General features: G+C 43.7%; 1 protein-coding gene across 1 annotated transcript in view; it reads left to right on the top strand.

The window, feature by feature from the left end:
* The window catches only part of NTN4 (netrin 4), a 106883-nt gene extending 100886 nt beyond the window's left edge, over window positions 1–5997 (top strand). Inside the window, exon 10 of the mRNA XM_019515058.1 lies at window positions 4303–5997. Within this exon, the coding sequence (XP_019370603.1) occupies window positions 4303–4439 (137 nt within the window). The 3' untranslated portion in view covers window positions 4440–5997. The remainder of the gene's footprint in view (window positions 1–4302) is intronic.
* The last annotated feature ends 9419 nt before the right edge of the window (window positions 5998–15416 follow it).

Consider the following 15416-nt stretch of genomic DNA (forward strand, 5'->3'; position numbering starts at 1 on the left):
TCAGTAAAGAACAAAGGGAATCACTCCTGCCTCAGTAGCCTCAAACTCCAAGCAACTGCCCCATAGCTTGAACTACTGAATGTGACCAACGAAGACTGAAGCATTCAACCGCTGCTGCTTTTATGATTTCTTGCCGCTCCCTACTCCCTCCCCTCAGTGACTCCCTGATAAACCTTTTCTCTGGTGACCAGATCTCTGCCAGGTGACTGTATTGCTAAGGAGCCCCCTCCCTTCCCCAAACTTTTTCTCAGCATGTCCTAGCTTATTTTGCTAGGTGAATGCCTTTTAGTGGTGTATTTCGTAACTCAACACATGTCACCAGCTCTTTTCAACCACTAGCTAGAGTTTCAGCCCAACAGAGAAGTGAAAAGACAGCAGACAAGGCAAAAGGGCTCCATCTCCAAAAGGGCTCCGTATCCAGTGAGGTAAAGATAAGTTACAGAGAGTTCCTAACTTTCCAGGATTTATAAGAGGTACAGAGTCACCAATTTATTATCCATGTGTCAAATGCAAGTTTGTGTGTGCACAAATTGCATTTAAATGCATCAGTTTTCAACAGGTAAAACTTACTAGAAATTAAATTGATGAAAATAACTCAGAATCATCTGCTCAGGATGTTGCACCAAGGAGAACAATCAGAGTGACACCTCCATCATCTCTGGGATGTGTGACATCAGCTATGCTTATGCTCCTTTTGTATTCAAACCTCTGGGACCATGTGAAAATTTCCTAGCTAAAATGTCACAAGAAGCCAAATGCATATATACTCAGGGAAGCTGTGCTTTATATTTGTACATGCAAGTATATGCATGCTTCCAATGACAGACCAGAACCAATGTTACACAGCTTTATATGACTGATCCCAAGCACCACAGTTTAGATATACGAGTACCCTATTCATACCACTGTGGGTGTAAAATTGGAGTAGCTGCCTAAATTGTCTACTCGGCAAAGTGTTTGAAGTGAAAGCTCTTTTTAAACTAATTGATTGGGTTTAAATAATGAATAAATACAAGGAGGTTGTAATATCGGTGAAGGCCCTGATCTTTCTATAAGAATGGCTAGGTAGAGTCCTTCACTTTTACAGCAGCTCACACTACAGGCATAAGTCAACCTACTGGGAATGTTGCCAACTCCTGTGATTTCATTTTAAGTCTTGAAATAGTTGTGTGTTTTTTTAATGTCATCTCCTGGGATTGAAAAAAGTTAGTTTTCCTCTAAAAATGTTTCTCTGCCTCTTAGAGAGAAAAGCTTGACAAGTTTGACTTGAGTACACCTTAAAGACTCAAAGCCAAGAAGATAAATAAAAAAGAAATCCAAATTTATCATTGTGTTTCAAATCTCATGAGTTTAAGCCAATCTCTTCAATTTGGGGATAGTTGACAATACTGTATTAACAGGTTAAATTGTATTCAGTGAGACAAACAAGACAATCTCACAACCTCCGGGTCAATAAAACACATGAACAGCAGGAGAGAGGGTCAAAACAGACATAAAACAGTTTCCTAACACAGCTATTCTGGAAAACACATCTTGTAAAAACATTACAAAGAGATCAAAGAGAAAAATACTGTAAAGAAATAGCATGTTTTCACTCTGTCCCACAAAACCGAAGTGATATAGAGCAGAGGCTGGGATCTTAGAATTTCCAGCCAGGAAAACTAAAAGTACTCATCGGACTTCAACAGCATGGTGCTCTGATGATAAGTTTGCTGAGGTCCAATGAGGAATATTTCCAAGACATGCGCATATGCAAAACTGAACTTTTCTAGCAGGACAGTAAACACAAAATATGTAAATGTCTCAAGTCATTCTCAAGGAAACAGGAAACTTCCTAATCATAGCTCTGCCAAACATAAGCAAAGAACAAACAGAATGTTTCTCACAATTAAAAGCAAGGGATTTGGGAGGCAACTGACAGCCTAGAGGACTGGAATGAGATAGCTCAGTGACATTTTTGGTTGTATTTTTTCTACTTCCATAAAGGCAGCTGAGCAGATTAAAAACAAAAACGTAAGAGTCACAGCATCATCTGTGCTTCCTTACTGATGACTTATGTGCCAAGTTTCCTCCTTAAGAGAGATTTTAGATCTCTTGGAAAGTGATATTTATAACAGAGCTGTTGACATAGCCTTAACAAATGTCTTACAAATGGCAAAACTAATATATATCCTGTGTTTACTTGACAAAAAGAGGACTGGGTGTGCCCAGAAGGTCAGATGGAATAAATAATAACTTGCATCGAATAAAAGAAAGCCATTTGCATCCCTTTTGGCTTCATATTTTTAAAACAGTCTTCCTTTGTTAAAAAAAAAAGGATTATATCCTCAGTTGTGTTGAGATACAGCAGAGAGACAGACATGTGAGACCTAGAACAAGTGAAGATGGCTCACTGCCAGCTTTCTACTGCCAAGGTCGTGGGGCTAGTGGGGTCAAGTCAGAGTAGCACCACCCCATACATCTCCTTCCTACTCCTAGAATATCCTCCACAATGGCCATGGCAAGCATGGTTATCCATACCATGTTTTTACAAAATCATCATTGCAATCTCTAGATGTTAATTTATGAACTATAATCTTATTATCACCCTAGTCCAGGGGAATCCTCAGTTGCCTCTTGAGGTCACCCTTAATGCCCATTTGTGCCATTAGCATTTCTTTAGATAATGTGCCACCCTATGTGGCCCAGACTCAGTAAGGTACTCAGCAAGGCCATGCCTAACTAGAAACCTGTGAGTAAATAACATAGATTCATTCATTCCAAGTCAGGCACAAGGCAAAATACTTTGCAAAATCAGAACCTAGGCCTGTAAAGAAGTGTGTATTAGGCACAATTCCACTCTCAAGTGACTGGAGTTATTCCAGCAAAGTTAGGTGAGTTCACAATCAGGACTGTGGCATTGAGAGCAAACGACAAGCCATGTACCATAATGCTGGGGAGATGCTCTTCACTGGATGGTAGAAGCATCCAAAAGTCAGGCAAGATGTTGAAGGGCACCACTAATATCTCTCCAAAATGTCTGGATGAGAGAGAATTTCATGAAGCACCTTTTAGTGCAAGTGTAAGCCTTCAGGCACCCTCCAAGTGCCATTCCAGTGCCTCTAATAGACATGCCACCTTGTGCGAATGTCTTGCAGCTAATTGTGTACCAAATAACATTTAACCTGTGACTGTGGGTATTCTTGACAGCGAAAGATATGGAACTTGCTGTGCTCGCCTGCATCTGATCATATATTTTTAAATATCAGAAGCCCACTAGCTAGCTGTGCTTCATTTGTAAAGAATATTTGCTTTGCCAAGCTGCATTATTCTCATCAGTTTGCATTCTGATGCTATACTTACTTTTAGCCCTAGAGCTTAACACATTCCTGTGGAGAGGTTTATGGTACTACTCTCATGGTTACTTATTCTCATGGTTTCCCAGGTAGTATCACCCCACTGCCTGCATTCCTGTGCCCACACACCCTGTGCCAGTGTGGGGGCCAGAGATGAAGAGCACTCAGTGAGCACTCAGGAGATCGGGGGTTTGCAGACCAAATGGGGGCGGGGGCAGCATGTGAATGAGTGGAAAAGGCGGCTTAGGCTCCTGGGCTACTGCTGCTACTGATGCTATTACTACCACTGCTGCTGTACCAGGGAGCTGATCCTGGTGACCCATTTGCTTTCCCCTGCCACTTCCATACATACTGAGTGCAGGGCTGTACATGCTCTAGCAAAGGCTCCTTAGAAGTGGGGGAGCAACATTCCACTCACTCCACTTACCCCCACTGCCCAGATGGACTGCTTGGTGCAGTGCTGCCCTGCCTGGTTCCTATGGCTGGCCAGGGCTGCCCTTGCTGTGGTAACAGCTCCCAGGTAGCAATTCTGGTGCCCCACTTGCCTGTTGTAGTTACACTACTGAAGGGGGTTCAAATGGAGTCACATCTGGCCCTGGAAAGAGGGGGAAGATAAAGTTGGTGATCTGTTCAGGTCTCACTGGGATCTGAGTGGTGCATAAGCCTTCAACAGAATTAATTTAACCCAGAATTGAGTAACTTCTGTTCTGAATGCAGTACCATTCTGCAAATAGGGCATACAAATGAGCAGCTTTTATCCAGCATCCTAATTGCCCACATCTCTTGTTACTTGCTACCTACATACAGGTGCATGATGTACTAGCAGATTCACAGCTTGCATTCAGCATCTACTGCAGATCTCACTGCTTTTTTTTTCTCTCAAGAATAGGTGTTAAATGAACATTCAGTGCTGCTGCCTCTTTAAGCAGTACACCATACAATCCCTGACCACTTTAATGATTTACAGGCTTGGAATACCTTGTGGCAGGGCATGAGGATGTCCGGACTGGCCGACTGATTGTCAACATGAAAAGCTTTGTCCACCAGTGGAAATCAGCTTTTGGAAGAAAAGTCCTGGAGATTTTAAAAAGAGACTGCAGCTAGATGTGCACAAGTACTTAAGGCATTTCTTTATGCACAAAAGGCAAACTTCACAGACAGAAGACCTCTACAACGAAAACTGGAATGTAAGAAAAGGGTGCCAAAATGTGTAGAGTGATGTTCCAATTCCTAGGCTCTCTAAGTTAACCCTTCCTGGTCAATGTTCATTTACTCCCCTGCATGTTATTTAGAAGGATGCTCACATAAGCAAATGTTCCGTGTTACATTAAAAAATATAGGGCCTGATTCTCATCTTGATTACTTTAGTGCAATTCTAGAGTAACTTCCCTGAAGTCAATGGCATCACACTAGCCTAAATTGATAGATGTGAGAGAAAAAGCATGCCCATAAGCTCAAGAGGATGGACAGAAATGTAAGATCAGAGTTTGGTCCAACAGCATTCTGTAGAAGTGAAAGTTAGCTTTGTATCAATGGGATAGCTATAATGGCTACATGTCATTTGGAATTTTGCTGTTTGATTAGGTCATGCCTTCAGTGAAAACAATTACGTATAGCATTTATTTAGGTTTTCACAGGTCCTAAGCTTTGGGTTATGGGCCAAATTCTTGGTTCAAACACACTGGGGTGAAGTTGTTGCTGGCAATGGACCAGCTCTGTATTTGCACCAGTGTAAAAAAAAGTAGCAGAATTCAGCCCTTCATGAACCACGTTGTGTTATGAAAGAGCCAGCTCTAGAAGGTGCAGTGTTTGTGAACTTTTGTCCATGAAGTGTTAAAACTGAATCTATCCAAATGTAAATATTTCATTGTGTTAAAGCACTTTACTGCCTGCCACTTCACAGTGTGAAAAGCCTAGTTTTGTTGGGGAGAAAAGGATGCAAAAGTGGCATATGAAATACCTGCTGAAACAGAAGCACTCCTGAAGCCTGCCCTAAATATGGACAACATTAATGGTTTAAAGGGAATGGTCCTCTTTCAGCCTTGGCACTGACCCCTCTGAGACTCTAAAGATGCAATTTGAAAGTTAATGTATTTGCACTGAAGTACCAGCTTCAGACCAACATTTGGAATCCATGGGTATTGACTCTGATAAAACTTCACACACAATGAAAAAAAAAGAGGCTTTGATACAAGAGCACAATTGTCAGAGAAGGAGAATTCTACCTGCGGAAGAAGAGATGGACTGTTTAAGTGAAAAGGACTCTAATTCATAGCTCTGAATTGTGGACCTGGAGTTTATTTTATTTTGATTTTAGTATTTAAAACTATACCTTCATTTTTATTTGCAATATATTTGCAATACATTATATATTTCCACATGAGCACCAGTATGGAATACTGTATATCACCAAGTTATTGCAGTTTTCAGCACTAGATTATGCTTTTTTCTGTGATGTATCTCTAAATTTCATTGCATAAATATATTCTGTTCATCAACACGAGGGGGAAAAAAAAGAGGAGGAACTACAGTGCCGAAAAAAAAACATGAATCTGCTTCACGTGCGTATTTTTTTTCATGGTCCTGTGGACTTGCAAAAATGATGCTATTTTGGTAAGTTGTTATATCTCCTGTGTGTAATAAATATAATATGATTTTAACAGTCTCATCTCTTGCTATTGTTTATGCTGCTAGAATGATTGTTCTGATGCCCAGAATGCTAGAAGATAAAATGTTTCAGGGTTGTTGGTTGTAGTCGTGTTGGTCTAAGGACATGGGCAGGCAAGGTTCTTTGGGAAGATGTGGTATCTTTTATTAGACCAACTGAATAGTTGGAAAAAATATTCTTAGCAAGCTTTCGGGCACAAACGTCATTCTGCAGAGTCTCCCTGTGCCTGAAGATGGGCATTTGTGGCTGGAAGTTTGCAAATAACATTTTTTCCAGCTATTCAGTTGGTCTAATAAAAGATATCACATCTACCCACAGAACCTTGCCTGCCAGCGGATAAAATGAAACTCAAAAGCTATTATGCAGCACAATTTTAGTCTCTTTAGATGAAATGCACCCCTATACAAGGAGGCAGAAGAAGGCTTTTGCCACCACATCAGTCCTATTTAAATCCTGTTTTAAGGGCTCTTATATGCAGGCTCTCTGTAAAGGAAGTAGATTCTACCCTTAGTGTCTCTAGACTTGGCCAGAATCTGATATCCTTAGAAAACCAAGAGGCTGAGCCACAGAGTAGTTGCACATGAGAAGCAGGCCAGTGATTCCTCACTAGCTTTTTGCTTGAAGCAGAAAAGGGAAAAGACTGCCAGGTAATGATGCCTATATCAACAGAACAAATGTGAGGTTGGGTCCTAGAAAAGAGTGGTCAGAAGGAATAGGTGTTCAGCCACTACAACCTATGCTGTTAGATATATATTTGCCCTATGGTCCATTAATCAGTAGTAACCAAAGGGCACATTATCTCAGTGACACTGATTTCCCCTCTCATAAAAATAAAAAACAGAGAAGGGGGCCAGTCAAGGAGTTTCTTCCAAATTCTTCCTTGCTGAGGTTGGGTTGCTTACCCCATGGAATATATGGTTTTGACTTCTGGAGCTCATTCCATTCTGGGAGATTTGTGTGAGTCTTTGCGAAGGGAGAGATCCAAAACACTGAGATTCCACAATTGCTAAGCAGTTCCCTTCACTCTTCTAACTTATTACCTAAGAGAAGCCATTTCTGCTTCACAGGAAATAGCCATATCAGCTGGGTTATGGATTGGTTGGGAAGTGACAGGTGCAGCCTTGCCTATCCACCCACTGCAGGAGGCAGACCATTTGGCCTAGGCCAGTGCCACACAGGTAGCTAATGTTCAGCCTAGCTACAGCTAATGTAGTGGTATGGAGACATCTTTCCCTACGATCAACTCCAGAGTACCTAGAAGGGAGTGCTCTGGTATCAGAGCTGGTTGGGCTGCTTTCTACTCTTTGAAATCCTTCACTTATATTTAATGAAACGTTTATCATTTCATCAAGGATGTCCATTAACTAGCAAATAAATAAAGATAGTCCTGTTATACCAGGCAGGGAGGGCATAGACAGTGGTCCACTGTTCACATTTCTGTTGTGAATTAGGATGGTCTGGAGAGAGAGAATATGCAGTAGAAAAGAACAGTAAACTGACCCAGCAAGCCCACCCTAAAATTTTGAACAGGGTGAGAGCAGTTGGTGCGGTGCATCATCACATAAAACAATGCATATTTGTCTCCAGATAAAAGTAAACTAGAAGCTTTACAAATAAGCCAGGGGCCTAGGGCTGCATTATTCAGTTTAAGGTTGAAGCAAAAACAAATACAGCTTAATTGGAATGAGTTAAAAACAATCTGCAGGGCCGTAAAATAGGAGCTTCATTACCAAGAGCAGCTCACAGACATCAGAATTTTAGAACAAAGGCTAGCTTGATTAGTAAAACATCAAGGCCATTAAAAAGAGAGAATTGTTAACACTTATGGAATTAAGAGTTTAGAAGGGATCAGGTAGGTGATAATGAGCCATGGAATCAAGCAACTCCCTCAGCACTGCCTGACTAGAAATGCTACTGCTGCTGCCAGGCAGATGGTTTTAAACTTTGGGTGGAGCAGGAATCAAAGGGGGCATGATTTATTCTTTTTTAAGGAAGGAAATTAGCTTTCTTCAAGGACCACGTCTTTCTTAATATTCACACACACGTGCATGCACATACACGGGTGCTCCGTAAAATTTTGGATGTCCATGGCTCTTTGTAAACTGGGAGTTTAACGGGATTGTAAGTGTTTCCTACTTCTTACCCCACCTTCCATTTCCACTCCCTGCTTTTTCTCCCTCATTACTATAGGTCCAAAGCCTGATGTGCTCTCACTTTTACTGGAAGAGGCCTCTCTACGTCATGGCATCTGCCCTATTGTCCCATTGGATGGTAAGTACTGGGATGGCTCAAGTGATTGGGGATGGGGTACAGCATATTTCCTTTAAAGTCACCAACTGAATTTTGGCTGGGAGCTTCTTTCTCCTGGCACCTCCTCAGGAGATGAAAGCCATGATTGCAGCTTTGGTGCTGCTCAAGTCAGGAGAGAGAGAATGGGCCCAGAGCATGCCCTTCTCTGCAACAGCCAGTACCACTGCCTGGCCAGAGAAGCACACAGCCATTACAGTGATAGCCATCCTGTCACCTGTGCTTAGGAGTGCACAGAGATGCTCCCAACACCAGCCTGTGACTTGGATGCTGTCACTCCGGTGGTTTAAACAGAGGAGCCGATCAATGGATTTGCAGCTCTCTTCTCTTGCTTTCCATGTTGCTGTGTGGCTCCTGCCCCTGACAGGCCCATCTTGCTCTCATCAAAACTGATGGCAATGGCTTGACGTGGTGCCAGATCAGGCCATAAGTCGTTAGGAAAAAGAATAATTTCAGTCCTTTGCTGCACAGATGTGCACTTGTATCAATACGTGAGGTATGTGTAGTGCTGATTTCGCAGACCAGTCTCAGTCTGGTATGGTGTCTGCTGGGCACAGCAGACAAGGGGAACCACAAAAAAGTTTGCTGATTCTGAAGGCAACTGAAGACCAATTTACCCTCAATCTAATTTAAAGCAGCTCTGGGTCAGCTCTGAAATATATCCTCAAGGGTCTGTCAGGCAGCTGGGGACTGGCAGAATACAGAGTGGTCTGGCCATGTCCCTTCCTCACTACAGAGGGCCTGAGGAACAGGGAAGGAGAGAGAACTCTCCCAGCCTCACATCTCCTGAGCCGCAGTCCCCAACCCTGGGATCCCAAGGAGCACCCTCATGGCTGGTTAAGTGTTATGTTGCCCCTTTGTGCCCCTGGCATGGTAAAAGGAGATCACAGCTGAGCTGAGGCGACTGCATGCAATTCCTAGTGATCCTTGTCCCTACGGTCCATTGCCCACAGCAGGAATGCAGTCATCTATTTGCAATGGAAAATTACAGGCTTGTTTTAATATAGTTACCTTGTAGGCTAAATCTTCAGGGACATGACCATGTTACTGAAAATGACTGGCCATCTGGTACCGTAAGACTGTCTAAACAGAAAGCCAAGTTGGTATGGGTAAACATAACAACTCTGGAACAAATATCTACAGTGTACTTTTTTAATCATTTATTTTTAGTTATCATGTTTACATCAATATCAACAGTGCTTTAAAAATCTCAAAAATGTCCAGTAGCTGCTCCCCCAGGGTCCAAAAGAGAAACTCCCCGATAAGCAGCTGAGAAGGTCAGCAGTCTCCAGGGTTTCTGCGCTAATGTGCTGATTTTTTTTTTTTTGACAACAGTAAGTTCCAAAATCTAACCTTGCCCAGGGTCAAAGCTACTCGCAGCTCTTTTCCCACAGTTCAGTAAGAAAATATTTCTGAATGTGCTTTATTGGAGGGCAAGACTGCAGTAAGAAACATGGATTCAAAAATACACTATATATGGAAAAATTGGTGGCAGATTGAAAATATTAGCATGGTCTACAGAGACTGGCATACTAGGTTAGGCAGTGACTTCTGTTCCCAGCTCTGCCATTGACTTACTGTGGGCCTTTAGGCAAGTGACTTAAAAATCTGTCTTGTGCTCAAGATGCTTGTCTATAAAGTAATGCTACTGAGCTATTTCACTGAGATGTTGTTAGGCTTATTCCAGGCAGAGTAGACAGGTAGGACTGCACAAAAGCTACTCTGTTTGTCCAATGAAGCAAAATTCCAAAAGTTTTGGATACTTTCTCAAGACTACATTAAAACAGGCAGACAACGGGGCTAGGAAGTTACCAGTCTCTAGAGACTTCTGTGCTCTAACCCAATTCTTAGCTCCCTTCAAGAATAGTCTCTTCTCATCAAACTGATTTCTTTCTAACCTGCCTTGTTATACCCTCCATTACAGTATTTCTCTTTTTACAGTGTTTTTCTCAGTGTTATATATTTAATACATATTGGTTGGATTGTCACTTCCCTTTGTGTGTCCAACTGGCAGTTCTCTAGCTGTGTAAGTAGGGTATTAGCTACTTATGCAAAGAGAGTGATTCTGCTTCCCCTACAATATCACGTTCCAACAGACTCGATTAATTGAGTCTGCTCTGGCATGCTGTAAGTACAGAACATTGGAGCAGCCTCCCTGCACATGTATAGGCACCCCTGATTTCTAAATCCTTGCCATAAGCCAGCTGAGGCCCTCAGTGGAGCTGCAGGCTCTGTTCTTTAGGTTCAGCAAAGCTGTTTGGCATAAGACAATAGAGAAAGGCAAAGAGGAATTCACCCCCACATTTGTACTACCATCATAGTCTCATGTTTGTGTCTCCCAGGAGCTTATTTCAGATCACAACACAGGTTGATCTGGAATAAATGGTTCCCAAGGCATCTTTAGTGCACAAAAGGACAACTGAACTGCAGAAGCATCTCAGCTAGCCTCCGTGACATGCTGCCAACATGCCCTGTTCCTATGGGGCTGCTGAATAATGTAAGAGGAATGGAGTGGGGCCAAATTCTGAGCAATGTGGGTGAACAACTAGTTCTGCTTGTGGTGTACGTACGCGCACACACACACACACGCACACACACACACACACACACACACACACACACACACACACACACACACACACACACACACACACACACACACACACACACACACACACACACACACACACACACACACACACACACACACAAAGAGATACTACAGTAGGTGACTGTGAGAGCCCTGCTTCAGCTTTTCCTCCTTTCTAATAATTACTAAAAAGAAGTCTCAAAACAGCTAACAGAGAGCAAGATTCCTCCTGAATTCACTGGGCAAACCCTTGCTCAGACTTCTCACCATCAATACATACCTTTCAGAATCAAGGGGCCAGACATCAGATAATGTTATAAAACATGCTCGAGTGATTTGGGCATCTGACTCCCATCATCTGTTGGTAATTGCTTTTGAAAGTCCCTCCCTCCCCTGAACAACTGCTGTGATGCCCAATGTGTACACTGTCCAGTTCAGAGACTTGGGGCATATCTTCCCCATGAACATACCATGCCAGGCAGCTGTGCTGAAATATTCCACATTTCAAAACCAGAAGCAGGATCATTGCCTTAATGTGGTGGGGGCTGGTGGGCTACTTAGGCACCCTCAGTGCTGCATGACCACAGCTAGCCTGCTTCTGGCTCCAGTGTGCACAGAGTGGGGAGGCCTGTTTCAACACAGTCCCACCTGGCACAGTGTGTCAGTTGGCTACAGACATGGCCTTGATTTTGACCCTTCATTACAATAATGTTTGCATCCAAACCCAGACAGGAACACTAGGAAAACAAACCTCACTTGGTCATTTGAGCACTTCCAGTTCTGGTTGCAGTGGTAAACAGGATGTCTCACCCCACCCTGAACACTTCAGAACACAGACAAAGAGTTTTAATTCAAGTTTGCTTCCCAAACTGGGAGACTGTTTGGTGGTTGGCTACTGTGTTGATGTTGGAATTTGAATGACCCAGTGAGCACTTTAGCTAAAAAACCTTTATTAAATACAAAGGCCAACAGCAGTTGTAGTTACTTAAAAAAAACCCTCGAAAGTACTGTAAAAATACTAGTTATGCAATTAGATAGAATGTTATAATACTTATTAATGACTGCACCCACATAGTAATTACAGTTGTAAGCATTTGATCAGGTTACATACAACTGGGCTTGCGAGGGAGATTCTAGCTGTCCCATGCCAACTGGCTCTAGCAGATCAGCTCACCCTAGCAAAGAATCCATTTTTCCTGCCTCTCTTACCCCCTAGATTTCCCATTGTATCTTTCTCTTCTAGAAACTGGTCAGAACTAGCGTACATTTTCACACAGACTTATCTTGTCATTCCCAGTACACAAAACCTTCTTACTTTCTCTGATCATTCTTGGTGAATGAGTCTCCTTAGACCTGCTGGAGCAACCTCCTAGCCACCGTGGCCTACAAGTTTCCTTCCTATTATTATTGCACCTTTTCTCCTACATTAGCACATCTTGGTTTGCCACATTTCATCTTGCCATCATTAGCATTTTAACTATCTGTGTTTGTGCGCATGTGCATATGTGTCTATCCATCTGTCTCAAATCATAAATTCCTATAATTTCATACTTGTACCCAATATAATAAAACACCCCAACTCCTTTTGCTCAGTACTATTCTACAGCTCAGCTATTTACTCTGACGCAACATGTGTAGATGGTGACCGGGGCTGGCTAGGGCACAAGGGTACTATAGTGTGCATGACTGCCTGCCAGCTCACCCTGCACTGTTGCACCCTCGTGCCCCGGCCAGCCCCTCTGCAGCACATTGAGGTGGGGTAGAGCAGCTCCAGGCTGGCAGGCTGATCCCCTGGACCCCCTGCCAGCTGGGGCTGTGCTGCCTCAGCTCAACATGCTGCATCCTGGGCACATGTGTGAACGCTGTGACTGGGAGCAATAAACTCTGGCACAAACTGTTCACAGAGTAAAAACAGGCCAGCTTAGAAGAGAAGGACTGATACCAATCACACACCAGTTTTGTTCTAAAATGCTTTGATTAACTTCAGTGGAATTACCCTGGCTTTATAGTGAAGCAAATTAAATTAGAATTGGTCCATCCCTTTTTCAAAGCACAAGCGTATGCAATCAAGTAGGCATGTACAGGTCCCGTATCAACTCTGTTTACCACTTTTCAAAAAAAAATTAAGTGTTTTCATTCCAGCTTACAAGACAGAAAACTGAAGCACAGAGAGATGAAATGGCTGTAGAGTCAGGAAGCCTGGCTCCTAGCCCCAGATTTGCCAATGAGGTGTGTGACTGGGAAAACCAAGACCTAAAGAAAGGTTTAGGCATTTAAAGTGGGATTGAGCAGCCTAAATCCAAAATTATGATCTTGAAAACTCTTGCTCAACTGCTCTGTAACCTTGGAGGCACAGAGGAGCCTCATTTTCCTACCTTGTCTGTAGTTTATCTAATAGGTCTCCCCTGCCCCAGCAAGTGAGTTGCCTGATTGCTAAGCTGTAGAGCCAGGCTCCCAATTATCATCTGTTCTCTCTCTTTCACCCAGCGAATCCTGCATTCCATCATGCACAGTGGCACAGCTTCAGTAAAGAAGGAGCCTTCCCTTTCTCTCCCTCCAGCTCAGAGTGGTGGTTAGTAGGGCTGTGCAAAACTTAGGTCCCTGATTTGATTCAGTGGAGATTTGGCTCGATTCAGTGGCTGAATCTCTGAATCCAAATCAAATCAGAAGACCCTCGAATCTCTCCGAATCGAATCGAAACCCTCCAAATCGATTCGGCCATAGACACAGCTTTGTATGTTTTTTCTACATACCTCTAGGTAGCAGGGGCTCATGAGTGCTGCGATACTGGGGCACATGGAGTGTCCCACAGGAGTGCAGGGGGCTCCCCAGAGCACTCAGATGCAGACCCAGAAGTAGACCAGAAACGCTACTGGTCCACATCCGGATCTGCCAGGGAGCATGCAGGGAAGCCCCGTGCACCCCCTCCAGCTTGGTGACTGGTGCCTCCTGGGTCTGGGGGGGCACCCAGGGGTCCCCCCACAGCCAATAGCCGAGTTAGAAGGGTGCGGGGGCAGGGCAGGGCGGGAGGGACAGTGTGGTCCCCAGCAGACGTGGAAGTGCACCAGAAGTACTTTCTGTCCACTTCCAGGTTCGCTGCCGAGCATGCGGGATGCTCCATGTGCCCTAGCATTGCAGCGATCATGAGCCACGCTGGTACCTCAAGGTATGTAGAAAAAGCTTTTAAAGCTGTGTCTTTGTCTGAATTGCTGATTCTCTGAATCAGCATCGAATCTTCATATTTGGATTCGATCGAATTGAATCAGGGACAGTGAGCCGAATCAACAAATCAAATCACTGTCCCTGATTCAGGCCGAATCCAAATCGAATAGGGCCCACTTTGCACACCCCTAGTGGTTAGGGCACTTTCATAGGAGAGGGTTTCACTCATGTAAAGGAGAGGCTCCCCCATGGCCTGAGCTAGTATTCTAAGCAAAGAGGCAGTGGTGCGGAGGGAGTCCTCCTCTGGTCATTTTTTTAAGGATTGAGTCCTGCTCAGTTTTCTGAAAGAACATCTGTAGGCACCTAACCCAGTTCAGGCTCTGGCTCCCAAGTACTCAGAGATATCTCCCTGAGTAAAGCACCTAAGAACTGGCACGGCAGTGTTTAGCATTTCCCATTGGCCAGTTTAGGCATCTGAGTATTAGGGGTAGCTCCCTGCTAAGTAAGTAGCCTGTTTGGATCCCTTGGAAGTCTCCCCGTGCACTATAGAAATAAAATGGCTAATACGGGGGGTTGGATTTCTGTGGCCCAGCCACTGTAGCATCTTTCAGGAACCTACATCCGTTATTGGATCTGGCCTCCAATTCAGTGCCTCATCCACTAAAGCACTGTTTCCCAGACTGTAGGGCAGACTCCCTTGGGCGAGAGCAGGCACAGAAGTTTTAATGGGGGGGAGGAGGGGGGTACATGCAAATCACAGCACTGCCCCCTACTTCAGCTGTTGATTCCCCTTGTCTCCAGTGAGGGGAATCAGCAGCAATTGCCATCGAGGGAAGCAGCAGCAAAGCAAACAGCAGCAATGGGTGAAGTAGCAGGGGTTCAAGTGTGCTCACCTTGACTACAGTGCAGCATAAATCCACAAGGTTTGGGAAGCGCTGCAGTAGATAATGCTAACTTCTCCACTGGCTTTGGGACACTGGGACTGACTAGAGCTGTCAATCCTAGAAATATTTACTCCGTGAAATGCACGGGGGCTTCAGAGGTTGTTCCTCAAATCTGGAGAAAAGGCTTTAGCCACCTTGGTACAGTGCTTTTAAGATCTATATTTGGGGAGCATAACGTAAGTGCCACGTACATCACCACTGCTATGTATTCTCTTTCTTCTTCACCTTCGCTCTGCACTAGTGACTGTTTAACTTTGACACATTAAAAGCAATAACCACCAAATTCTTTGGAGCAAAGAGCATTTATAATTAGATAATGGCCACAAAGCATCAGTTGCTTGGTTGCCTAATGCCTGAAGGAAAGCACTAGAATTTTTCCACCCACAGACCTATTATGAAGCTGACAAGGT

The sequence above is a fragment of the Gavialis gangeticus genome, unplaced genomic scaffold (genome assembly GCF_001723915.1).
Source record: "Gavialis gangeticus isolate Ggan-Ray unplaced genomic scaffold, GavGan_comp1, whole genome shotgun sequence".
Classification (NCBI taxonomy): Eukaryota; Metazoa; Chordata; order Crocodylia; family Gavialidae; genus Gavialis; species Gavialis gangeticus.